The sequence below is a fragment of the Condylura cristata genome, unplaced genomic scaffold, assembly GCF_000260355.1.
Source record: "Condylura cristata isolate star-nosed mole 26May11 unplaced genomic scaffold, ConCri1.0 scaffold00032, whole genome shotgun sequence".
Lineage (NCBI taxonomy): Eukaryota > Metazoa > Chordata > Mammalia > Eulipotyphla > Talpidae > Condylura > Condylura cristata.
In genome coordinates this window covers 7,620,620-7,647,947 of record NW_004567133.1, presented here as the reverse complement: position 1 = coordinate 7,647,947, position 27,328 = coordinate 7,620,620, and the positions used below count along the sequence as shown (strand labels likewise).

The 27,328-nt window shown below is 49.2% G+C and overlaps 1 protein-coding gene across 8 annotated transcripts in view; it reads right to left on the bottom strand.

Annotated features, from left to right (window-relative positions):
- Positions 1 to 308: 308 nt before the first annotated feature.
- Positions 309 to 27,328, bottom strand: part of ARHGAP17 (Rho GTPase activating protein 17) — a 72,668-nt gene continuing 45,648 nt past the window's right edge. Inside the window, exons 9-21 of one of the 8 annotated variants that reach the window (XR_001145974.1) lie at positions 25,275 to 25,402; positions 23,853 to 23,964; positions 23,299 to 23,380; positions 20,838 to 20,918; positions 18,806 to 18,919; positions 16,542 to 16,633; positions 15,236 to 15,392; positions 13,348 to 13,581; positions 11,135 to 11,298; positions 8,283 to 8,885; positions 7,211 to 7,258; positions 5,550 to 5,598; positions 906 to 994 (exon numbers count right to left, since the gene is read on the bottom strand). Coding sequence is in view for 6 of the 8 variants with exons in the window: in XM_012731860.1 (XP_012587314.1) it covers positions 864 to 994; positions 8,283 to 8,885; positions 11,135 to 11,298; positions 13,348 to 13,581; positions 15,236 to 15,392; positions 16,542 to 16,633; positions 18,806 to 18,919; positions 20,838 to 20,918; positions 23,299 to 23,380; positions 23,853 to 23,964; positions 25,275 to 25,402 (1,898 nt within the window). In the remaining 2 variants the exon portion in view is untranslated. Of the gene's footprint in view, positions 995 to 3,932; positions 5,300 to 5,549; positions 5,599 to 7,210; positions 7,259 to 8,282; positions 8,886 to 11,134; positions 11,299 to 13,347; positions 13,582 to 15,235; positions 15,393 to 16,541; positions 16,634 to 18,805; positions 18,920 to 20,837; positions 20,919 to 23,298; positions 23,381 to 23,852; positions 23,965 to 25,274; positions 25,403 to 27,328 lie in introns of those variants that run through there. The other 7 variants (XR_001145975.1, XM_012731865.1, XM_012731863.1 and 4 more) reach the window with 7 other exon arrangements.

Here is a 27,328-nt window from a genome sequence, read left to right as displayed (position 1 = left end):
AGGGCGTGGGAGCAACGGGCCTGAGTGGGGGTCTCCTGCAGGGAAGGCCAGGCCGGGGTGTCTGGAGCACCTGAGACCTCACCTCCAGTCTTCCATTTGCACATCACAACCCTACAAGTCCCACACCCAGTTCTGGTTCTCTCTAAGGAACACTTACAGGTCCACACAATCTACAGTTCTGTCTCCAAGAATTATAAAGTTTTCATATAAACCATAGAATACATTTAATTCAAATTAAACATGAAACTAGAATAATGTTCGGTCCTTATCAAGTAGCCATTACATTGTTTAAAAAAAAAAAAAAAAAGAACAGTACATCTCTTCCTACATCCTGGCGACCCAGCAAGGCACGAGTCACATCCAGTTTGCTGAGGTGACGGATCCAGCAGTCACCTCAGCGCGCGTGGTTGGGGGGTGGTGGGGAGACGGACACGGGACACACAGACCTTACTTCACACGGGTCGACTCTGCAGGCGTCTGGAGAGCCAGCGCCCCCCACCCCGCAACCGGAGCGGGGGCAGGCACGGCGCCCTCAGGCAGCTGGTCCGCGGTCAGCGAGCTGCCGCGCCTCCCCCATCACCCCGCGCCGGCGCATGGACAGCAGAGGCGTCTCGGCAACAGGCTCTGCCCACCCTCGGGCGCTCCTCTTTCCGTTCCGGCATGATTTCTTTCCCATGCAGACAGCCGACTTCTGGACACAGGTCATGCAGCTTTCAGCGTGGGCCCTGCGTCCTCCGCAGCCCCGAGCGGCCGAGTCCTGCGAGGCAAAGGCCGCTTCCCTGCACTGAAAGCATTTCACTGTTTGGTCTGCAAAGGTCCAGTGTGCCCGCCCTCCCCCAGGGGTGGGGGCCTGCGCGCTCTCTTCACAGGGCCGTGCTCTCCGTGTCATTGTCCAAGTCCAGCAGGATGCGGCCCGGCAGGTCTCTGCTTGCTGAGTCTGAATGCTCGTCAGGATAGCTGCTGCGAAGCGCGTCTGAAAGCCTAGAACTGGCGTCTGGACAGAAACACCAGGACACGGGGTCAGTGGTGGGGGACGCACCAGCCGGCACGGAGGGGCTCGCTCTGGGGAGAACAGAAGCCGGAGAGTTCGGGAGCTGCCCATGCACACACGTTCCCTCTCCAGAGGCACCACCAGCCCTCACAAGTGGAGTGGGGAGCCGCAGCCACGTGGCACGGCGCCCTGGTCTGGGCCTGTCTGCGGGCGGCTGCTCGGAAGCCAGCCCCCCAAGGCTCTGCCTGCTGTGGGTGAAGACAGGAACCCGCCCTCGGGCCGCCTCTGAGGCACTAACAGAGACCTCCTGACCACCTGGCCACCTGGGCTGCCGGGCTGTCGGGGCCTGTGGGAAGCACCTGCTGCTGAGGCTGACGCGTCCTGTTGCTTAAGCAGCGCCCTCAGCCTCGCAGCCGTGACACGGCAGGGTCATGGGCGCCACCTGTGTACAGTAGGGTGCTCTGCGTGTTCCTGCCCTCTCCCCGGCAGTGACGGCCCTAGATGTCTCCAGACACTGCCAAATAGCCCTCGGGGGCACAGTCACCCTGGCTGGCACACACTGAGGTAGAACCCCAAATCTGAAAATACTCTAATGCTTGTCCCTCCGGTTCCTTTCTCGAGTGGCCTTGTGCTGGCTGGAACTCCTCGAGCAAGAGAGTGAACGCGTGGTCCCCAAGCCCCCTCACGCCCGTGCTCACAGACTCCTCCCTGACCACAGGGCGCTTCCCAGGGGGGCAGTGAGTCTCCAAGTCATTCATTCAGGAACAAATATTTACTGAGCACCCACCACGTGCTGGTTCTCGCTGTGAGACACATAGTGAGCGAGACAGAAACAGCTTTAAGGAAGCCTTCGCCTGGCTGGGGAGGGGAGCCGGACGGAGACAGCAGGCTCTGCTTCCCTCATACCTGGGGGTTCCAGAGGACGGCGAGAGCCTCGCGAAAGCTTTCAGGGCTGGCCCAGGAGCGGAGGGAGTGCCCAGATTTGCTGTAGCTTCACTTTACCAGGTGAAAGCTGTCGTGGGGAGCTGAGAGGGCACTGGGGGGAGCTGCGGGCGTGCTGGTTGGGGCACAGTCTTCCAGGTTTACCCTTGCTAGGAGCTGCTCCTGAGAGGACTTCTGCTTTGCGGCTCCAGGTGAAGGTTCACCTCTGGGAGGCTCCCCACATTGAGTCTGGCCCTGCCCCCAGACACCCCTACAGTGCTGGACTATGAGGTCTATTTACTTCCTGGAAGTTCTCTTTTCTTGAAATGACCCCTGGCAGACCAGTGCTTCCAAGCTTCCAGATTCCTGGGAGTTCGGGTGCAGGATGCCATGCCAATCAATCAGGCAGGACCTCCTCCCCCAGGGAGTTTGCACCGCCTCAGGGAAGATAACATTTGAGGGGAAAGTGGGCTGGATCCCAAACATTCTGGCTTATTTTGGTAAAAAAGTTACTGTAGAAAGACACCTGCAGGAATTCACTATTTTTTAAAAACACGTCTATAACTTTCTGGCCATGAATCTCTGTAAGGCCAGATCGTTGTAAAAACAACCGATTCATGTGAGTTGACTATCGGTGGCCTGTGTACACCAAAGAGGACGTCCTGGCTTTGTTCTGAGCAGAATGAAAGTGACGAGGGCAGGGCCGTGTCTGTCTCGTTCACAGCACATCTCCAGCACCTAGAACTAGGTTAATGGCAGATGCTCAATCAACTCCGTGGCTGGCCATGGGTTGGATGGGTAAACGGGTGAGGGAGGGAGAAGATCACCTACCCCAACCAGCTTTCCAAGCCTCACTCCCCAGAGCCTCAAGTAAAGCAGCCATGCCTGGAAGCCAGCCCTGGTACACAAAGTTCATGGCAAACCTGATCTCTTTGCCATCACCCCAGCCCAAGACGACAGACAGGGTGGCCAGCAGGTCTCTACGCAGCCCAAAGACTCACCAAGAAACTGTGGAACTGACATGCCTGGGGACAAGCAGGAGGCAAAGGCCTGACCAGCCTCTGCTTAAGGATTTATGCAAACTGATGCCTGCCAGCCACCGATCTTCTCCAGAGGACAAACATCTGGCTAAAAGAAAAATCTTTCTCTTTTTACATCATACACTAGTAATTTCTGGATTGTGCTTTTGTGACTTTCCCTAATAATTTCTGATAAACACACTGGCTGTATACTCCAGGAAGAAAGGTGAGGAGGTGCCCCAAGAGGGGCCTCTGTGCCGGCCAGGCCCGCCCCATCTGGTTGGCCTGGGATCGGCAGGCGCACTTCCTTCCCTGGGCCCTCTCTGCCGTTTCTTGGATAAACAACCGACATGTGTACACGCAAGCAGCAGGAATCACTGTCCGCGTGCAGGCCCAGCCTCCAGAACAAGGACTCTCTGGCACAGTTACTGGGTCTGCGGCACCCCACGGCAGTGAGAAGTGCTCCACGCCGGCTCCCTGAGCCCCTTAAAGCCCCTCTCTGCAACTGGCAGCTCTACTGTTGAGTTAAGAACGGGGGCCGGGGGGCTCTGCCAGGCTCAACTCCTTATCCAAGGTGACAGCCAGCTGTGGACACAGCCAGTCCTGCTGGGTCGGGAGCCGGCCTCAAGCAGCTCACTGTGGCCTGCCTGCCCCAGGGAGTCTGCACTGTCTTGGGTGAAGGTCCTCAGAGAAGGCCGCCTTTGAGGGGAAAATGGATTGGGTCGTAAACATTCTGGTTTATTTTAGTAAAAAGGAGAAAAATGTACCTGCAGGAATTCTTCATCTTTTACCACCTCTACAACTTTCTGGCTATGACCTTCTAGAAAGCAGCACTTTTCATACTTTCCAAGATGAGCTGTTCCTTGGGGCACATTGCTGAGAGCTAAGTTTGTATGACAGTAATTACATTAAAAAGAAAAAAAAAATCATATGCACTGGACTATGGTGATGGCACACGGGTGATTTGGTGATGGGAAGCCCACGGGGATTACAACTGAGATGGAAAAAGGTACAAAATGATGTAAAAATAAATTATTATATTATTAAAAAAAAAAATCAAACAGAGAGGGGAGCCCAGGAAACTCAGAGGCAGAATGTGAGGTGCTTTTCCTCTGATCTGGGGCTTGGACACACGGAGCCAAATTCCTTTTTTTCCTGAATGTCATTAGCAGAAGCAGGCCCTGTGAGGGCCAGAGCTGGCATTCTACACATGGGCATGTTCCTAGAAGACCTGACACTTCGGCAGCCTTGAAGGTGTGCTCTGGGTTGTAAGCGTGCACTTCAAAAAGTCCAAGGTCACTGTGAGGGTCATTCTGATAGGTAACAACCCAATACACTCTAAGTAAGACAGTGCAGGCACCGCTGTAGGGGTCACAAGAACACTCCCCAGCCTGCTCTGAGAGTTTTCAGGGCTGTGAGAGGCTTTGAGGCAACAGTCTATTATTTTAGACAAAGGAGGCCCTGTTCACCTCTCATGGCTATATCTACTTATTAAAAACAAACTCCAAGTAGAAGCAGAAGTCACTGGACTGTCCTACTATGAGCAATAATACAGCTGCTTAAAGAAATACTAGCAGCTACTAAAAAAGGTGGTTATAACAACCACATTCTTGCATGTAACATAAAGGAAAAATTTTCAATGCCAAGATCAAACCTATGCATGCCACACAATTATGCTCACACCCCCTCCACACCCCTTTTAGGGAAAAAACTGGAAGAAAAAAAGGGAGTATGAGTCACAGACCGCTCCGCAGGCAGGAGGGCGACCTCAGTGCTGCTAGTCCCCAAATTCTCTCTACCGTCTGCTTGCGTTAAATACACGCCTCTTGCGACTCAGAGTTCAGTTTCGAGAGGAGGACGCTCGGGAACCAGTCGAGCGCTGTGCTTCACGGCGTCAAGAGGGCTGGGCCCCACAGCGCGCACAGGGCTGGGGGTTCTCAGGTACGTGCGACTAAGAAGTAGCTTCTACTTCGACTGCTGTCTTTTAAACCCACAATGGAACAGCTACAAGGGAACTCCAGGGGGTGGGTCAACTCAGAGGACACAGGCTCTTTAAAAATTTAAAATTTAAAATTTTATATAAATTTTTAAAATTTATATACTTCTATTTCATTACATTTTTAACATTAGCAAATGCATCTAATGGCTAGCCTGGTATTTTTTTCTAGGTAAAAATGACAATAAGTATGTACCACTGATTGAGACCCACTGTATGTCAAGATGCTTTTATTAGTTATCTAATGGAACCCCTTCAACAGTAACTTTCACTGCATCTTTCACAGATGAGGTGTCACACAGAGAGCTGGAATTCTAATCCAGGCAGGTCCGACTTTACAGTATGTGTTCTTTCCACTACACCTCAAGCCTGCTGAGTACAGACAAGAATGGAAATGAAAGAAGGAACAAGCCCAGCCCCGTGCCCAAGTGAACACGTCTGTGAACACACTTAGTACGAGGTACGACAGCAAGCACAAACGAAGCCAGCCTCCTTAGCAGTGCACCATTAGTAGGGATGCAAGCGGCAGGGTTAGGGTGAATGGTTAGTGACAGGCGTTAGTGCACAAACATGATCATCACGTAGCAAAAATGCTTTGGCCAATCAGGTGCCTTTTCCTTACCATTAAATATTCCAATTTCAGTTCTTACTGAATATGGCAGGTCATACATCTAAATTATTTAATAAAATGTTTAAATTAGAATACTCTTTGCTAACATCTATCACTTTAAAAACAGTAAGCTCTTTGACTCACGAAGCAAAAAGTCCTACTGCTTTCCAGAGTAACAACTGAGAGATGCAAAACGAGGCCAGAGCCCTCCATTCTCCCGAGCCAGTGCCCAGGGGCAGAACTGGTGGCCAGACCAGCACTGCAGCTGTGATCCCATCTTCATCCCCTTGTTAAGATCAAATACTCTAAGCCAACAATCTGTTTTCAAATTTGTCTAAGGGTTTCTAAGCACAAACAAGATGTCATAATAAGGTCTGTCTGTCCAAGGACGTTATGCTTTTTCTTCTCAAACACATAGCCCTTGTCTGCAGGATGGAGGGCAGCAGGTGGCCCATTCGAGATGCTGGCTTCCTGTGCATTCGTCACGGCAGTGCAGGGGTTTTACGAAATTAAAAGACAATCATGGTGTCTGGCATCTCTTGACTTAGAAGAACTCACAGCACAGGCTGTTTATTGTTTTAAACATTCAACTAATATCTTAAGGAAAAATATTTTTAATATAAAATCTCACTGATCTGAAATTTACAAAGTTCACAGCATTACAGAGTTGTAGCAGATCAGTAAGACAACCTCCTGGAAGAAGTGTACCCCATGTAGAAAGGGTACAAAAGAACTGACCTAATTTTGGCTTGGCGTCTTTCCCTTACTTAAGGAAAGATCTGGGAATCAAATGTTGGGGTGTCTCAAGTACCTAAGAGTTAATGCTCGGCCTTGCTTAGGATTAGTCACTTTGCTTGCTCTGTGTGCGACTTTCCACCCACGGGGTCTCTGGGTTAATCACCATGGAGTTGGAGGGTGGCATCGCCCCGCGCCCTCCTTGTGTTTTAAAGCTCGTGCTCTTGTTTCCCCTTCTGGTTTCTACAGAAAGTCTTCCTCAGAGCAAAGCTGTGAACACTCTGGCTAAGCAGTCCACTGAGGGCTCGAGGCCCAGAGGAGCTGGGCAACTGTACACACGATGAGCGCCATATGCTGTGCCAACAGGCACCTACAGGAGGCGCCAGGTGAGCCTTGCAGTGCCTTTTAAAAAGCTCATGTGGTTTAGGAAAGCAAAATATAAGCATGCTAGAATTAAAGGAATTTAGTGTGGGATGTTTGGAGGTTTTATTTTTGGTCCTGAGCCAATTTTGAGCATCAAATTAAGAAGCTCCATGCAGTTAACTTGCACTTAGATATAAAATTAAAAATGAAAGCTTAAGACACAAGGGACACGATTTTCCGAGTTCCTTTTGGTTGAATGCTGATGAGCCCATCATGACAGTTAAATCACACCGCGAAGAGCAGACTGCTTGTGGAAAGGCTTCCCAAAAAGAAAGAATTCATTCTAAGTATCTCCTCTGGGGTGCTTCAGATCTCCTGACATCTACTTCTAGAAGTGGGAGCCTCGGCTTTAAATGCTTCTGACAAAAACAAAAGTGCAGCCTGCAGGCTACAGAACAGGTGGGCGGGGCCAAGTGGCTGCACTGCTCCTGAGCACAAGTCAAAAGCACAAAATACAAAACACGGCTAAGCAGGAGCTCTTGGGGCTGAGGTGCAAGCTGCGGGGCATTACAGACCTTAGTCCTGGAAACCTTCCCCACCTGTGAGGGCACTAGCAAGGTCATCTATTGGGAAACAAACAAACAAACAATGTGACTTTTCTTCTTAAAAACAAAGGCTGAGGTGTCATCAGAAAAAAAGGCATTAACCATTTACAGTGCTTGCAAATTATGCATTATGTGCCTGGGTGAAGGGTTATCAACAGATCAACCAGTCACGTGGGGACCAGGCTGGCAGTCACCTGGCTCATTTTCAACAGAGAAGTCACTCAGTGTCTGGGGGGGGGCACACAGATGTATTTCCGCTTCTCTGAAGAATTTCACTTAGAAAATTTAAAACTAGGCTATTGTAAGAAATGATTCAAAGCTCCTAATTGGCACTTAGAAAAAAATTCCTCAAAAAGCTCCATCCACTTCATCCTAAATTAAATGTAAATTAGGGCGCTGGGAGTGGATTCTTTCTAAATCATAAAAACGAGCACGTGCAAGCCTGTAAAAAAATATTCCATTAGGCTGCCCACTACAATCTGTACAATCCACCAGCCAAAACAGGTCTTCATGGGAATTACGGGAAAAGCCTCCCTCTGCCATCACAGGGGGGCCCTCTGCTCAGACCGTGCCCAAGACCCCTCTTCCCAAGGCAATGGTTTTGGCATGAATCATGCTTTTTAAAGTTACACTCGAAACACTTCTCTTAATGTGAACACTTTTACTCTTGGGAAGAAAATATGCATTTTATGAGGAATTCACTAAGAAATTAAGTTCAAGTTACTTGAAAAATGTAAATGCAGGTAAGCCTCAAGCACATAATAAAACTATCAATCAGGGCCGCAGTTCAAGACCTGGTAGTAAATATTTTAGGTTGGGAGAGCCCCACGATCTCTGAGCTACCCACCTGCCCTGTTTCAGCACGGAAGCGGCCAGAGATGAGTTACAAAGCAAAACAAAAAACCCACAAAAAATAAAACGGACTGTGGGAAGGGTTTGACTCACTGGTGCTTTCCTGAGCCCTGCTCTAAATCAAAGCCTCAAAGAAGGGTCAGACCCAGAGCGGGGCCAAGTGGAGCCGAGAGCGCGAGCCACGACTTACCCGTGACTATCTTGGAAGCGGTGGGCGCTGCGCTGGCCAGGCTGCCTTCCACAGCTGAGTGGGCGCCCGGGGGGTGAGGAGGCGGGGGCACGCTGGGGCGGTTCCGCGGCTTTGGTACTGGTCTCGGTCTCGGCAAGGTTCCAGCATGCGGCTGCACAGTCTCTGGGTTACTCCCCGCCGGGGCCTGCGAGGCAGGCGGGCCTGGGTTCTGCTTTCCTAAGGGCGGAGTGCTGGGAGGCGTGGGGGTGTGGGGTGGCGTGGGGGCCGGCTGCTCCAGTCCGGGCTCCCCGGGCAGGCCCTGGCCCCCTGGCTTGCCGGGCCCCAGCAGCGTGGCCTGTGTTGGAGGCTGTGGCGGCGGGTGGCTGGGTGCTTGGATGGGAGACAGGCTGCTGGAGTACCTCCGGGCCGCCGAGAGCTGCGAGGGTGTGCTGGGCTGGCCCGGAGCCTGGCCTGGGTGCTGAGTGGGTGGAGAAGGACTTCGGGTGGCTGGTTTCGGTGACAGGCTGGGGGGGTGCTGAGATGTTGCTGGAGAACTCTGGCCCCCGGGATGGCCCGGAGGGGGGTTTCCTGGCTTGGGGGGCGCTGGAGCAGGTTTCTTAACAGCTGGCAAAGGGGGAAAAAGCTTTTCAGTAATAACAGCACAGTGCCTGTCAACTGCCTGAGCCAGGAGCGAGGTTCACTCCCCACAAGGAGCCACGTGATGCCACATGCCCCATCCCACCAACCCCGAACCCCTTTCACCTCTGTGGACGTCCTCCCCCGGACCCACAGTCCACCTGACAGTGAGAAAAACATCAGACTGATGCAAACTAGGGGATTATCTTCAAATTGCCTGACCAGCACTCCCCCTTGTCAGGACCGTGAGAAGCAAAGGGCGGCTGAGACACTGCCACAGGCGAGAAGAGACTCAGGACACAGGGGGACTGGACGCCGGGCTTCCTGGGCAGGAGCCAGGCTTCCCCTGGAGACAGCCAGTACCAGAAAACCCGGCAAATTCAATAGTATCTGGAGCTCAGTTAAGAGAAATGTACCCGCGTAGTTTTCTTAGCTGCGATAAATGTACCATGGTTATTAGCAAGGTGTGAGAGAGTGGGGGTACGGGGTGAGGATACATGGGAAACCCTCAGCACTATCTTTGCCACTTTTCCATAAATCTAAAATGACTCCAAATTTTAGTATTAAAAAAAAAATCGTTCCTTTAATGAGGTGTCACTTAAAAAGTTCAGTAAGAAGAAAATGTGGTGACAGTGGCCAGCGCACCCACACAGAACGGCTGCTGTCACCCCACTCGACAGCCCGCCGCCCTGTAAGAGCTGTGACAGAGGCATCTGGGTTCACACTTAACTGACTTTAGAAACAGCATCAGAGCATCATGTCAGTGCTTCCTGACCAGGCCTCAGTCTTCTTACCAGTGCCCCTCTGGGTCAGGGATCTGCCCTGAGCACTGCGGCATGTTCCCCGCCCCGCTGGCCTCTACCCACAGGACGCCACTGGCACGAGCCTCCCACTTGTGACAACCAAATGCCCTGGGCTGGCAAAGGAAGGAAAACACCCAAGTACAATCACCTCATGCTGTTAAAATGGAGACAACAAATGCTGGCAAGGATGTGCAGAGATCGGAGCCCTGGAGCAGTGATGGGAAGGTGGCTGTACACCGTGTGGGAAACAATATGGAGGTTCTCAGAATACTGCAAACACAACTGCCACACGCTCCAGCATCTGACCTCTGGGTCACGCAAGAAACGAAATCAGGGTCTCAAAGAGATTTCCACTGCCCTGCTCACTGCAGCATCATGGAAACAACCTAAATGTCCATCAGCTGATGACTGGATGAAGAAAAAGGGACGTCGTCCTACACAATGGAATATTATCTGGTCTTCATAAAGAAGAAAATTCTGCTAGATGACAATATGATGAACCTTATTGTAAAAAATGTACATAATAAGCAAGCAGAGGGACGAGCACTGCACGATTTCCCTTACATGTGGTGTCTGAAAGAGTCAGACCGGAATGGTGACTGCCAGGGGCTGAGAGGAGGGAGCAGTGAGGAGGTGGGGCAGCTGCCTCAAGCTTGCGACCTGTGAGACGGAAGTCCTGGGGACCCGGTGAGGGACAGCGTGCCGACAGTCCCACAGTGCCCTGAATGATATGAGCTGATTGCTTAAACACTGAAGGTCACGCCAAGTGTCTTACCACGATAAAACTTTTACAAAGAAAAGAATGCATGAACCATATGAAAATGGGGGTCAGAATGTTCTGGAAAAGAAAATGAGAAGGCTCAGAGAGAAAACGGGTCTAGTGATCCACGGACGAGAGAGCAGACCCACAAGTTTCAAGTGCTTAACAGAGGGGAGAGGAAGGGGTGGGCCCCAAGTGGGCCCATGCAGGGGGTTTGGATGGAAGCTATGGGGGGCTGTCAGTTAAGAGAGGACATGAACTACCGTGCAGTGTATCTGGCTTCCAGGGTGGCTGAGGAGAGGACAAGGGGCACACACTGTGCGCACACTGTACTCATCAGAAGGCCCAGGCCCCCCGAGGGCACAGGGGTTTGCAGAGGTGTGGAGCCGGGCCGAGACAGTGGCCGTGGCGGTCCTCGGGCAGTCGGGGCTAGGAGCACAGACTTCTGGGAAGCTGGAAGTGGCTCTGGAAAATGCCTTTTGGTTTGTTAAGTTCTGTATTTCTCAAATGCCTGCATTTCCACTCCGTATTTTCTTTTCATTTCTTTTTTAATATTTTAAAATCTTCCCATTTGCCATTTTATAACAGACATGGAAAAGACCTGTCCAAAGCCTCTCGCCTGAATCCTTGCACACCCCCACCCCCAGGCGCACGCAGGGAAGGGGACTACTTACCCCGGCGCAGAGTATGCGGACTGGGGCCGGCAGAATTGTGTGCGGGGCCCACAGAGAGCTGGTGAGAGCCAGTGGAGGACTGGGCCTGGCTCGGGCCCGTGGCCATCTGACTGTTGTTTCTCCCCGATGCAGGCACAGCTGCAGAGTCCTTGGGCTTCGGAGGGCTAAGGGGAGTGGAAGTCAAGTTAGGTGTCTGGCATTCCTGGCTAGAAACGCTAAGCACACTATAAAATATAAGGTCCAACCAGTTTTCACCTCAGCAGGCAAGGAGGTGATCTGAAATCTTATGTAATTCACTCTGGGCCTATAAAGCTAACATATTTACCCAATGCTGCATGAGATTACACATGTCATGAGACTCACTAGCAGAGTGTCTCCCTTTATGCTGCCCCTCAGATGTGATACTGACCATTTGACAGCCTCAGGTTATTGTTTGGACTTAAATTGGGCAGTATTTTAAAAAACATGAAGGGGCTTTGAGATGTCAAAATAATGTGATTTTGATACATACATTGTATGAAACTAAGTAAAAGGGATGATAAAATCCCTTTTTTATCTGAAGTGCTTGATTACAATCAACAATTTGGATTTGAGGAGGAGTCAGGGAGCAAATGCCTGTGCGACAAAGCCCAGCATCCACAGACAGCAGAGCCCAGTACTCAGGGCCCTACGTCCTGGCCTGGAGCTTCTCATGCCCACTTTACAGGCTTACAGCTATAGTATGTCAAAGTCACCAAAGACTGCAGGTCATCGGTGGTCACAAAATACCTACAGAACATGAAATACTAAGAGCTAATCGATGCCTGACATTTCATTTGCCCTCGGCAGTGAAGACAAATTACTGTCTTAAATAATCTACTCAGCCCTGACTAAACAAATGGGGCGCACAGGCGAATGAACATGTGAGTCTGCCAGTATTTTCTTTTCTCAACCAAAAACTTGAAAGCAAAACAAATACATGGAGGGAGTAGTAGGTACTTACAGACCAACATGGAGCTTCCAGTGGGGAAATGAAGCTCTGAGAAGTTTGAAGCCTTTATTTCTAACCTTATTTCTTATTTCTATTTTTAACCAAAAAGTGAACTTCCCCCCAAATGACTCAAGTAAACAGGAATGCAGGGGTGCATAGGTGCTGGAGTGCAGCTGTGAATGGATGGATGGATGGATGGATGGATGAATGAATGAATGAATGAATGCCAGGAATACTGTAACCTAACTTGCTACATTCAGCCTAGTTAGGGCACAGGATGACAACAAGCAAATGTGAGATTCTTATGGCACAGGCCAAGGGACTGAGCTACAGGGCCCTCCCTCCCCAACCCAAGGAAGATCAAGTGAGGGTGTGTCCCCAAGGCAAGTCCATCTCTCTGTGTGGAATAATATGGCTAAAGAGGCCGTCCCTGTTTTAGTTGTTTATTTTACTTTGTAAGTGATCAGTTACGTGCTTTCTAGATGGTGGAGGTAGAGCAAAGGACAATCAAAACCATAGCATCTACTCTGCAGAGGCCCCATCTTTACAGTAGTGACCAGTTCTGAGCCACCTCAAGCGGTCACCTGACCAGGTCAATGTGAGACTGGAATGAGTGAAAATCCAAATTGTCAATCTCAAAGGCACTTTTTCTAAAAGTCACTCCAGAGTTGTAGCCCACTCCAGGAGGTAAGTCAAATGGTTAAGGATCAAAAAGCTTCCTCTCTTGTATTGTGTTATCAGCTCCCCTACAAGGCTGAGCCGGGGTGGGAGAGCAAGTTAAGTCACCTAGTGCGTCTAGAGCCTATTAGTCACAGGGTGTGATTGGGTGAGTGAATAAGAAGCGAATGAATGAATGAATGCCAGGAATACTGTAATCTAGCTTTCTACATTCGACCTAGTTAGGGCACAGGATGACAACAAGCAAATGGTATAGCAACACTGAGGACACATTAAACAGGTAAGAGCTATACGATACTGGCAGACATCCACTGGCTTCCAGCTTCAAGCACCAAAGCAGTATGGTAAAGAAAGCAAACAAATGTTGCTTTCTTTTGAAAAATAAGAAAGGAAGCAAGCAATCTGCAGTCTTTTGGTCAATTCTTTGCCAGCTAGAGCAGTGGAAGGCAAATCTGGCTCACTCGATGCCGAGTGATTCTTCAGGCGTGGATGCCAGGCCCACAGGCAGGCACCTCAAGACGCTGGGTGTCCAGCATTCACGGTCAGCAGCAAGCACCCTCCTTACCTGCTATCGCCCGGGCTCGGCCCCTGCTCCAGCGTGCCCGCACAGTTGGGGACAGTCCCACCCCCTGCGCTGCTTTCAGCCCTAGTGCTCTGGGGAGAGGGCTCTGGGCCCGCTGGCGCCAAGGTGCTGCCATCTGTGGGCGGGAGTGGCGGCTGGAAAGCGGGGGACAGGTGCTTTCTATTTAGGGTACCACCCCGCCGGTGGGCCTGGAAGTCCATAAGCTTCACACCAAAGCTACACAGAGAGAAGAAACAGTCAACACACCATGCAAGCCAACCATTAAGACAGAGCCCCTTGGTCCACTCGCGTGAGGACCCCACACGGTAGCCACCCACGCTGCCCAGCATGCAGTGAGACAGCGAGGCCCAGCCAGTGGCCTTTCCTATCACCAGGGAACGCAGCTCAAGTGGGTTTTTAACCTGAGGGGACCCAGAATTGGTCAAGGCCCTTTCTCAACACAGGTGTGAACAGCTGGAAGCAGACAGGCGGCCCTGCCTGGGGCAGCGGCATCATGCCAGTGGGTTTACTTCCACAGCACCCGTGACCAGTTCAATTCTAGAGTTTGGGGACCAGGGAGCAGCTGAGTCCAGAGGTCCTCCCGGGGTGCGTGAAGTCGTCACACACCACTGACTCTGAAGCTGAGAATACACACGCTGGTGTGTGCGCAAAGAATAGATCTCATCGGATACATGAGTCTGGAAAAAACAGTTGCTTTGGGAAGGAGAGAGCGGTTGGTCGGAGGACTGGTTTGAAGGAAGACTCACTTTTCTTGTAAGTCAACCATTGCATGAACTTTCAAACTTTTCAGTTTGAAAAACAAATGCTAAGCAGCTCCCCGAGTTCTTATTTACTGGGTGAGCCAGAGGGGAGAATCCTGCAGACAGGAAACTGCGAACTGTGCACCAAGCAGACCCACAACATCGCGTGGCAGCACACGAGGACTGAGCGGGGCTGTGACCCGGAGGCACTGCCGAGTGGTGGGCGAGGGCGGGGGCGTGGGGGGCTCAGGCAAGTAAGACTTCCTACGTGTAGATTCAGAAGGACAGCGTCGGACAGCATTTCCCTCTGTTACGGGTTATAACAAACAAAAACAAATCCAAACCTCTACTTCAAGAATGGCCAATTAAAACAAGAGCTTGTTGCTTAGTTTTAATGTAAAACTATTTCCAATTAATGTTATGACATGTATGCAAGAAAAGCAGGTGAGTTCCCTGCTTACTCTTGGCATTACTGGTGAGTACGATGGCATTTCATCACACACTTGACAGTTCTCTGGAGGCAAAAATCCCAAGTTGCCTTAACACCACTGGAAATCCCACAAATCTCCCTTGGGGCACAGAACAGAGAACAGCCGTCTAGCAGGGAGTCCCATGTTCCAGAACTGGCCAACACCAAAGTTTCTTTGGCTGAACATGAGATCAGTGGTTTGGCTTCCACCGAGGGGCCAAGTTATACCAAACAGAAGTCTCTTTAAACATCAAATTGCACCACTCACCAAGAGGTGGGTTGCTCTCACTTTGAGTCCTGGACACAAGTCCACAGCATATAGCTCATTTCCCCTCCCCTTCCCCTCACCCCCCCATCAAGCACTCAGGGGAAACTGCACTGTGTGTGATGCTTTTCCAATGCAGGGCTTCTCACATTGAGCGAAGCTTGAGTACACAGGATAGGGTGTGAGCTGGCAAGCTACATGCCTACATTACGGCCAGGTAACTGTTGGGAACGAGCTAATGCGGACTTCCTGACACTATGTGGACTCCCCCAGCCATGGGTGTGCAGGGTCACACTCAGACTGCAGGGACACTGAGGCGGTACAGATACTGAAGGTTTAACAGTTCTTCTACATGGTATCTGCTGTGGTTCTGAAAGGGAACAGCCTTGAACACACCTCTCCTTCTTCACCAAGTCCCCTTCCATCACCGCCATACTGGCTGGTCGCTTCCTCTCCAGGGTGCCCGAGTCAGAGTCATTTCCAGTGTGGGGAAAGTGATTAGAATTCGGGGTAGCAAGAGGTACAAATGCTTCTGAGACATTAAATTCCACCTCTGTAAGAAGAAACACAGACATACATGACACAAACAGCAAGAGCTGAGGGAGCTTTCAACCCACTACTGAAAAGGAGGCTCCTTGTTCAGTCCACAGGCCCACTCCTTTACAAGCGGAAGCTCCAGGGCTCACGCCTTCCTGGCAGGCCGAGAGGAGGCAAACCGAGAAGATGAGAGGTAAGGCAGACGTGACCCAGAAGTTACACAATTCCTCTGTGTACTTTTTGTTAAAAAAATAATCACGGAATACAGAAGAGAAAATGAATGTGGATTACTTGTCAAAAAAAAAGAAAAGGCATTTACAGCTGGATTAAAAAAAAAAAGAAAGAAAAGGCAACATCCACTCTATGTTGACAGCAGTTTTTGAGACGGGCTTTCTCAAAGGAGACCCTAGGCCGAGTGCCGACAGTCACCCCTCCCTCACAGCTGAGCTTATTAGCAGTCTGCATGAGTGAGGCGTGACTCAACAATAGGAAAATGGTGGCCTTGGACATGACGCCACACTCTGGCAAACCAGGCAGTGCTTCTCCTGGCAAAGCAGGGGAGGGAGGTCCAGATTCCCAACTCACCCAGTCAGCATGCCCACAGGGGCCAGGGCTGCCACACACTCGGCTTGAGACCCAGCACCTACGGATGAAGCCCTAGTTCTCAGACCTTCATGTACTGGCCCCAACCTTACCTTTGCACAAATCTAACTACCTAGATGGAGAAAAAGCCAATGGGAATCTCTTGAATATGCAGCATCACCGTTTCTGGAAAGCGAGCCCTGGCTCTGTCCAGCATTCGGGTTTGTCCCACCATCCGGCCACCTATCCTTCCAACTGGCTGCTATGATGGGGTGTGTGGTCTTCTGCAGGGGCCTTGCCCCTCCAGGAACAAACAGCAGGTCTTACAGCAAGCATACAGCACTTCTAGGGTATTTAATGTGCACTGGCTGGGCGGATGTTACCAGTGTTAAGTGAAATGAAGCACAATACAAGTTAACGTGCCACTATGTCAAAACATGAGTGTAGTCTGGGAGAAACATGAAAAAGTGAAACCAATTATAGACTCATGAAGAAACTACTGATGTATTTTCTTCTTTACATGATGCTTGCTACTATGAAAACAGTTAGCTCTGGCAGTCAGTGAAGCCGAGGAGGTTCTTACCTTCAGGGAAGAACCAGTCCGCGTGCTGAATAATGGGCTCGATGACAGCAACCACATGGACGGAGGTGGCTGCGGCCATCTCGGCCAGTGTCCTGCAAAGGAAGTTCACGGAGATGAAGCTCCTCCTGTGGATGGCCCTGGTGTCGGCAGCCACGCCATGGCTACTCAATTCTTTTTGAAAAGATAAAATAAGTTCAAATTCCAAGTCTAAGGACCCGAGGCCCTGGCCTCCAAGTGTGGCAGTGACCTTCCAGGGAAACAGAACCCACAGTGACAACAGCAGGAGAGCGAGGCCTGGACTGTGGGCAGGACTCTGGCTGTGCACTGGTCCAGCACAGCATTACCCAAGGTAGTGACTGTCTGTGACCCAAGGTCACCAAAACCCATTTGGTCCCCAATGTACCGGAGAGCAATTCGGTGTCTCAGGGCCCCGCCTGGAAGCCCGCACCCCCACACCGACACGTGAGCACAATCGTCACACATGCAGGCTGGCTCCAAGATGAGAGGACGTTGCAAGAGTCTGAATGTCAGGGCTCAAAAGGAAGAAAACAAGTAGGAATCACCCCCGCTCCCCTGGCTGTTGCTCAGCACACCCCAGAAGCAGATAGGCGGTGGAGGCCCACAGTTACCTAGCTTCCACCGCACTCACAGTTTAATTTTTACAACCTGGGGACAGTCATAGGCTGATTCCATAAATGAGGACACTGGATTCCTGGGACCCCGGATGCCAGGTCTGACCACCCCAAACCCACCTCCTCTCTATTCTCATTCTGCCCCATCTCCCCACTGGGAGGAGTCTTTTCACCCCAATTTCCAACCGGATTTCTTTCAAATGCCAGCTTAACATACAAGCTTGGCCTGCCAGCTTCCCTCCTCACCCTTTCCCCCAAGTGGATTCTGAAAGCACATCAAGCCTGAGCACCTGTCACTCATATTCTTGGTCACTTCTGCTTTTTAATTTTAAACCGGCATTGCCTGTTTATCTACTGGTTTGTAAACTCTCTTCACATATTCTGGGTCTTTTCTTGGGAGCTTTCTATTTCTACTGATCAAATCTATGTAATTGTTAAATTTATTTCTTGCACTTCATTTACGTTTATAAAATTATCCCTTAGTCCAAATGTTACCAAGTATTTACTTTCCATGTTTATGGCATTACTGTTTACATATAATTCTTCAGTCTCCCTGAAACTTAGTTGCTACAAAATAGACATGTCATTAACTCTGTAATGCAGTTATCTTTCATTTGTCTTTATGACATTGGATCTGTTTAAATAATGAAAAGGAAGGTTTTTAGAAAACCTTCAGAAAAGTCAGAAAGTCACTGCTTGTTTTAATGGAGACTTCAGGCACTCAGAATACTGGGGAGCAGTGGCAGGGGGTTAAGGACACAGGCTCCGTAGTCAGCACCTGGGTCCACCACTTCCCCATGTGCAGCATGAAGCAAATTACTTGTCTTCTCTAAGCCTCATCTGAGACCTCACCTATAAATATGAGGAAATAGCAGCTATTTCACAAGGTTATTTATGTGAGGATGAAATAAGGTAATCATGTTGCCACCAGAGTGAGCAGCAACACTAGTGATTTCCTAGAAACTCCAGGATCTCTGCTCTCCTCCTTCTATTCAACGTACATTCTCAGTGCCAACAAGTGTCTTCCTAAATGCAACTTGATCAAGTCATTTTTCTGCTCAGAAACCTTGAAGACTCCCCCACGAGCCATAAAGTAAGTTTACTCTCCCAGCAAGAGGCACGTGACCCTTTGTGACTTGGCTCTGCCTGCCCAGCCACAGCTTCACGGCCCTGATCTTCAAGTCCCAGGACTCCAGGTGACCCGGGAAACATGCCCACAATGTCTGCTCGCTAGGGTCCCATCACAACTCACCAAGGTGCAGCCCAAGCACCACTTCCCATGGCAAACACCCAGCCTGGCTCTGTCCTTTCAGCAAGTGGTGCTGCCCTCGTCTCTACGTCTGTGACCTAACTGCCATGTGCGCAGGTGCATGTGTGCCACTTTCACTGTGCTGTCGCCACTAAGCTGTCTGCCGGGAGCAGGGCCTGGGAGGACAACATGCAGTGTCCTCTGGGTGACCAGCACCTGGGACAGAACCCAGCTCACAGTGGTGTTGGAGAAAGCGGGCCAAATGGCAGGATCACTGCAGAGCACTCCGAAGTACGAATGGGCATCCTGAGTTATATTTCCAGTTTTCCCATTAAGTGGAAAGAAGAAATTGAAATAACACATTATGGTGTAAGATCACTTACCCTTCATTTTTGGCCCATAACAAATTAGGGCCCAACACGATTGCAATGTTGCTGGGAGTCATTTTATTAACATCGCTCGTCTGAGCAAGCTTTGCAAGGAACTTGATTAAATACCTATAGGATAAAGACAAGGAGGGAAGTGTCAGCTGAGATGACTGCAAGACTGTTATCATCATGCCTAGTCCCAGATGCTACCTGCAGTGTTCTCAAATCAGAAGCTGATGCAGTGAAAGAATTTAATAAATTCCATGTGCTCTTCCCCCACTCCAGAAATCAGACCAAGAACTAGGAAAACAAGTAAAATGTAAGCCTCAATGATTCAGTCTCTATTTGTTGTATATTTATAGTCAATTTTTACTTTATACCCTATTTATTCTAGGAAATGTGAAAAACAGTGGGCTCAATATAGTTTTAGTGCAAGCTTAGTGTATACATACACTTATACATATATATGGAGATATATATATATGCCTGTATTAGATAAAAGCAACTGTATTTGAAAATGCTCTATTTTTCAATTATGGAATTATCCAACTTATCATAGATATACCCTCTGATGTATAAGTACAGCACAATAGGACCAAAAAAATAAAGAAAAATTTAACTACAATAGGGGCCAGGCCAAAAAACTAACACATTGTGGAGTGTTACACACAGTTGCGAAAAGTTACAATGAAATGAAAAAAACTGCCAAGATACTAAGAGAACGTATACTATACTACTGTTTTTTTTTTTTAAAAAGGGGGGGAATGTGAGATTAAAAAAAATATACATACATATATGTGCATGTATATACATGTGCATGTATTTGCTTGTACAGTCACATGTTGCTTAGTGCTGTAGACATATTTTGAGAAATTCACTGGGCAATATCATCACTGTGTGAATACCACAGTGTAGCCACACAAACCCAGATGAGGCAGCCCACTGAGGGCTGTCTCCAGGGAATGGCCTACTGGAATGGCCTCCCCTGAATGCTCAGCCCATTGCTGATGGAAAGATCATTAAGCAGTGTCTGACTGTACAAGCAGAAGTCTGTGGAGAGGCTGTTTAAGAAACTGAAAACGTGTGCCTCTCAGGAGAGGAACTAGGTAGCTGGGAGATAGGAACAGGAGAGATCTTTCATTGAAATAATTTGAATTTCAAATCATGGGCATGTACTTCCGATTGATTAATAAAAATTATAAAGAGTAAAATAAACAAAATAAAAGGTCAAATTCCAAAGTCTCAGGAACCATAATTCAGTTCTCACCTAAGACCACAACTAGGTTAAGGATATTTACAATTCCAGACTGATGTGCTAAATGAAGCTGAGAGAGATACTGTATCAACCCAAACATGGGTGAACTTTTTACCTGAAGCATTAAGAAGTAATATTTAGCCTAGTGATAAAAGCCAAGATTGAATTTGAAGGCCGGGTAACTGGCAGACATTACCCCATGAGAGTATTTGTGGTTTTACACCGTACAAAATTTTCTTTGGCTTTATATGACTTTACAACTTGGGGCTACCTTTTCCCTTTTCTCCCTATGCTTCTTCAAGATTACATATTAAGCTCAGGGCAAATACAGGCTAGTTCTAGATATTTGTTCCATGGTAAATTTTCATAGAAACATAGCTATTCTGTAATGTAACATATCATCTCCATTTCCTGAAATCTTACTTTAGAGGATGATATATGCTCTATTTAAAAGAAATTATGTGAAAGATACTACCGAAAGCACAAACTACTGATTAGTTTTGTGTTTTACAAATTGGGTGATTAGACTCCAATCCAACATACAGTCAGCCAAAGTTTTCATGGGAATTTTTTCCCAGTCCCTGCAGTGGTAAACGGGAAGGCCTGTTACTAGGGCAGAGGTGAAGCTGAAGTCTCAGGCTCGTCACAGTATTACACATCAGCTCCCATTCCCAACCACCCCAAATCCAAGCGCGCCTACACTAAATGGCCTCCCACTGGGGCGAAACCTGTCTTCACGCCAGAGTCGCTGTCGGTTGGAGGCTGGATCTTCAGAATGGCAATCACACGTACCTAAAGTTAACAAAGTTTTGTGGTGGCAGCTTCTGACATGTTCTCCATAAATCTTGAAGCTTTTTGTCTTGATCCTGTACACTGAGAACAAAAAAGATGCGATTAGCAGGCAGTTGGTACAATTCATACAATAACACCTGTGTACTGTGCTACGCTAACACAGGGGCCCCATCGGCAGCAGAAAGCACAGTTGGAAAACAGCACAGAATTTGGAAATAGACAGATATAGAGTCAAATACCAACTAACTCCGGGCAGTTAGTGTCTGGCCAAGATTTACTCCCTTGATGTGCAAGACTGGGTAAAGAAGGTGCACTCTGGTGACAACAGTGAGGCTTCGTGCCATCAGTAAGCGGAGTCACTGCCGAGGCCAGTGCTTGGCACACAGTACGAGACAGCACTGAGAACTCCATCTAGAAAGTGCACATTCATGGGTGCCTTTGTGGAGCCCAGGTCTCCTCCTACTGCAGCCTGGCCAGAGGTGAGTCGGCTGATCTCTGACATCCAGACCCTGGTCTTCCCAAAGGTTCTAGGCCAGACTAGGCACCACAGTGAATACGCTCCCTATTTAAAAAACAATAAAATATACAGAGTAAACAAATAAAAGGCCATTTCTGCTGTGAAGGGATTCCAGAAGCCATTCTGCGTCAGTTTTAACATGTCAACTTTCATAGGGCCCAGACCAGCACCTGCAGAGAGAGGTCAGCTCTGCCCAGCAGCAGGCGAAAGCATTAAGTTGCTGACGCAATATTCTCTCCAGCCCCGGAGCAGGCTGGAGAGTGACAACCGAGGTTACACATAATTACACTCAGGGTCCATCCATGTGGCACTGGGATGACGGGGGTGGGGGGTGGTGCTAAAGCACAGAATTTCCCAATGGACAGACGTCTTTCAAAAGCTTGTTTTCTTGTAGGGATGGGTTTTCGAGTTGCAGAGCAGAACGAGGAGCCTTGTTAGTTAGGTAGTCTTCCATTGGCTACCCAACAGAAGAAATCCCAGAGCCCCCTCCTCTCTGACACTGATGGTTGGGCTCCATTTATTCAGGCCCATAAACATGAATGCTTAAGGGGGCTGTGCTGCATTCTAAGGACATAAACAGGACTACAAACTGATTTGGACTTTGATATTCTCTCAGTCTACCAGGGACAGAGATTCTCATTGCAACACCACAACAAGTTCAAAGGCAAATGGCTGGTTAGAGTGACAAGAAAGATCAAGGGATCAGTCACAGCCTCTTGGACGGGAATGGGTGACAGCGGCTGAGAGTGATATTGGGGTGGGGATCTGTTTGCCTTACACACGAAGACTCAGGCACCACTGAGAAGAAATGAGTCATAACTGTAAAGGACAAGCTGACAAGAAGGCAGGTTGACAAAGAGAAACTTCTAGGGCTTTTAAAAGAAGGCTATCCTGCTTAAAACTCTGAGAACAAAAATGTTATCATCACCATTGATTTTCACACACGTTAGTATGCCTGTGTTACTATGCTGCACTAACACAGTGTGCCTCAGTTAGTACGAGCAGTAAGCCGCACCTAGCAGTAAGCTACTCCTAGACAGGCTGAAGCTGGGGATGGAAGGAGGACAAAGATCAGTAGGGTCTGAATTCGAGCTCTGCCAATTACTTGCTACTCCCTTGGTCTCAGAGGTCTCATCTGGAAAATGAAGATGACACCAGATGCCTTTCATGTTACTGATTATGGGTTACAGATAATAGGTATACAGGTTGGTACAGAACTCAGCACAGTGTTTCTGTTATTACTAATAACACTAATATTAATACGACTAGGACAACAGGTCATTATGGCACAGTTGAGTTTCCACAGCTCAAGAGACAGACTGCCACCAGCTGGAAGACTCTTCCATCTGAAGGGGGTTTGTGACCAACCGGTTGGTACGGATATGAATATGGGCACCACTCTAAATTTTCAACCATATAAGTCACACAAATTTAAGCCAATGCATGTGTGGTGACCTTCCTACAGCAATAATTAGAATATTTTCACCCTAAACATAAGAACTGGAATAGTATTAGTTAACAAATAATTAATGAAATGAACAAGTAATTTAAACAATATGTTCATTTTATGATTCCTAGGAGCACAATGGTTTACAAGTGGGACACAGTATTACATTATTGTCTTAAACTTTAAAACCCAGTGTTCTGGACCCTCCCTGGTGGCGCAGCAGGTTAAAGCACAGCACTGAGAAGCCAAAGCCACTTCCGCATAAGTTCGATCCCCTCCCTGGAACTGATTACACAGCAGACCTCTCCTGACCCTCCTGTCTTTCCCCTCAGCAGTGTACTTCAGCAGTCTGCTTGTTCTGCTCCCCACTCTCTCTCTGGTGAATCTTTCGCCACCTCAGCACCTCTGGCCTGTACTCCAGTTCCCAGTTCTGTATGCATAAATAAATACATCTTAAAAAAAAAAAAAAAAAAAAAACCAGTGTTCTTTAAACTTACCTTGCAACCTGTGTCCATTCTTCATACAGATTAAAAGTCATCAAAGGTTCAGGCAGTTCCCGCAAATAGGACTTTAAAGCACCTGAAATTATTACCGCTTTCTTTTAGTGTGAAAAGAATGAAGGCTAGGAATCTTGGATCATATAGTTGCAAACTGAAATGATCTTAATTACAGTCTTCCAAGATAGAGAGGGCAATTATGATTCGTGAAAGTAGTTAAAGAATGAAATTTCTGTCCCTTGCAAAATATAATGAGATCATCAAAAATAAAGTTAACTTCAATCCATCTTCCTAACAGACATAATTTATCCAGGTGGAGCTAGACTTTGGAGGTGGAAGAAGATAGAAACACATCTCCAATATTTGTATTATATGTGCATCACCTTTATTTAATAATAAGGAGCATCAAAAACAGGAATAAAATGACATGTGTGCATGCGTTCAGTTTTATCTGCCACTTAAACCTAAAGTTAGAATTGGATGTTTAGCTAATGATATACCTGAGGTAGTCTCCCCCTTCCCCCCCATCTTAAGGTCCACTCTTTGGAGCTCACCTGCTACAGCATGGGGGTCTGAATAGAATTCATCCAGGTGAGACGTAGAACAATCTAAAGCAGCCTTCAGTTTCTTTAACTTGGAGGCCCCAGCCCCAATTCGGAAAAGACCCTAAAGGAAAAGCCATTTGCATTAAGTTCAAATTGTGAACCACACAGCCAGCAGCAGTAAAATTCTGACAGAGCCCGGCCTGCGACTCCACACCCCAGCCCCAACCCTCTCCGCCAGCCTCTTCTGGGAGGTGGTCAGGGCGAATGCTGGGGCAAGCAAGGAGCCCAGGCCATGGCAGCGGGCACAGTCCACACTTACTCATATTTACGACTTAAGCTGTCCTGCTGCTGAAACACCTGTGGCCTACCAAGAGTCTACTTTAAAGCTGTATTTTATATTTTCACAATTGACTACTATCCATTTTTAAAATTTAGGACTTTTTTAACTGCTAGCTTGATTCTGGCCACGCCCCAGTGCCATCTGTCACTTTCACTGCCCCAAGTGGCACTTGAAGAGAAGACAGAAACATGTGAGGTGTCAACAAAGAGGCAGGACTGTGAGGATGCTGGGCCTGGAGTCAGGAGATGTGGTTTTCTGCAAAATCAGTCAGAGGGGCTTCTCAAACTTGGGGCCACACGACTCCTTTCAGAGGAACTGTTTTGTGCACTTAGGGGTGTCTCCAGATCTTGCCAGCGTCTCCTGAGGGACCGAGTGGGCTTGTCAGGGAAGCTATGCTGTTGCAGAACTCTGTTGGTGCCTGGACCCCCAGAGCACATACAACAATATGAACATAATTTGGGAGGGAAAAGAGTGGCCCTGAATGGGAGCACTGATCTTGGCTACTAAAAGTTAGGGTTCATTTTGTGGGGAGACACTGTTAACACAGGAGGGCTCCTGGGAGGTCCTTGATCGGTCCTGAGGACATGGTGGGTTCAGTTTGTGAAAGTCCTTCACTTAAAATAAGTACTTTTCTGTATGGATGTCACACAGAAAATAGGTATAAAGTATTAAAGAAGAAAAATAAAAGGCCAGTTTGATTCTGGCCAAGCCCCAGTGTCCACCCCTGCCGGCTGCTTCCTTAGCCCCACAGAGAAGCCGCCCACCCTGCCTGGTCACCGGGGCTGTTTGGTAAATACTCCGTAAGATAAAGTATGCCAGCGTCCCCTACAAGTCTCTGAGTACAACACAACTGTGAGATCCATTCTGCAACTAAAGCGGATGAAGCTCATTTTCACAAACTACAACCCAAGTTGAAAACAAAATCAAACGGGACTAAACAAAAAGAAGTCAGCACGCACTGCACAGGGGGAGCTGAGCGCTGTCGCGCGCTGGCCGCAGCACCTCCAGGGGCGGCGGGCGGCGCACCGCGCGCTGCCAGGGGCAAGGCGGGGTCCAGGCTGTACCTCAGGCGGCGCGGGCGGCATGCTCACCTCCTCCTTCATGCCGGTCTCCAGGAGCAGCATGACGCAGGCCTCAATGGGGAGCGCGATCTCCCGCCCGCTGCGCTTCAGGTGTTCTTCCAAAGGAGTCCCAAAGGCTGGCTTTTCCGCCCACTTATCTAGAGCAGCAAAGCCCCCAGTGAGACACCCAGCAATGCCAAGCACCACCAAGTTATTTCCTCCCCAAGCCACCAGAAGGAATCTTTTTTTTAGCACGCTGGATTTGAGGCTCTGGGAAAAGGAGCACCATCTGCCTCATTTACTTCTGTCCTCACCCTTCACTGGAGCACAGAAGACGGCCAGGCTGGGGGCATCACCTGCCCCACGAAGCCCTGATGATGCCATGAGGCGCCGGCGGTTGCCCAGAAGCCCCTGCTCGGCCCACTGACACACCACTGCCCCAGCTACACCAGGAATTGACCTAAGCATCCTGTTTTCACTGACAAGAAATTTACTCTAGCCATGCAAAGCGGCACTGGCCTTTCTTTCACAGAAGGAACAGCCTCCTTCAATGTGAAAAAGAAAAGAATCTGCTGAATTCTAAACACAAGCCAAGCACCCTCACACTAGTCTGGAAATGGCTAGGTGAGCGGGGACAGAGGTCACATCGCCACCACATGCAGTGTCGTGTCCCAACCGGTCCAGAAGATTAGGGTGGGAAAGGACACACAGCTGCAGCCCAAAGCAGCTTAGGCGGCAAAGCAGCACCTGGGGTCATTTCTAGGTCATAGGTTCTGCTTCATTCTACAGAAGACTTGAGGCAGCTGAGCAAAATACACTAAAGGAGGCACTGAGACAGAAGCAAGGATTCAGAAGTTGCGTGAGGGAGAAGTGCTGGTGGGTCAGCCCGCCGGAGGGAGTGGAGGGACCTGGCGCTAGCCAGGAGGCGCGGAGAAGCAAGGGGGGACCAGCGCCCGCCGCCGAGGCTGATCTCCCAGCGCCGAGGCTGATCTCCCAGCGACAGGAGGGCTCACGGCCCTCCCGGGCTGCCAGGGATGGCTGCTACTGGACCTTTGGGTTCAGAGTAGACAATACTTCTCTAGTGTATGACACGCTCAGCTGCCGGCACGTGTAAGAGCAGATGCAGGTGCATCTGCCAGAGGGGAAGGAAGAAAAGTGAAATGCCACAATCTAGAGATCCGAGCATTGTGAAAGCTAAAAACAGGAAGAGCAAGTGGGCGCAGATGGACGAATGGGGGCGGGAGGGAGGCAGTGGACACCCAGGCAGGCAGCCCTCAAACTGTGGGCGCCCCTCTGTCTTGGGCCCCAGGGCCCTGGTCAATAGAAAAGACCATCCAGGGCCTGGCCCTTCTCTGAGGCAGATCTTACCTCAAATCTTGTATTCCCTTTATCTAAAATACGGATTTTCAGTACGGGCAGAAGTGTCCCCAAGATCCTACCCCTGGGACACATCAGAATCCCCCATGGGAGTTCTGCCAGTGGCACCTGTCACTCCTCCACCACATGCACCATCCTGTGAGGCAAGAGCCAGGCATTCTCCAAATGCTGGAACTTTCTAGCAAACACTGGAAACGTGCCCCACCTTGGTGTAATGCTGATACTGGGTGGATCTGAGAACCAGGGACCCAAGACAACTCCTGAGGTGACCCCAACCCGCTGCTGGCCTCACACAGCAGACCTACTATGTGCCGGGCACTGCAGCAGACACGCAAAGTTCAGAGACTCACTGCCCCAGGGAAGAGAGACTGAGACAGTGAAGAAGGTACGAGGCACACATGTGGACACACAGTAGTAATAACCTGGCACATGGCTGAGTCACGGCAGAGAGATGGGGGGCGGGGAGGGCCGGAAAGGCCAATGTCTCCACAGAGCACCGCGGGGGCTGGTCTGCCTGGGGCCTGCGGGCTGAGGCAGCTGCTGCACCTCGTGCCAGACCCACCGGCCACACAGGGAAGCCAGCCAGGCTCTGAACTTTCAAAAGAAGCCAGAAATTAGGATTGCTATATCAAAGAACTTGGTGTTTAAATGATGGCAAGTCATTTTTTAAAATCTTTCTAATGAGGTGAAGACCTTAAATGTCGGAG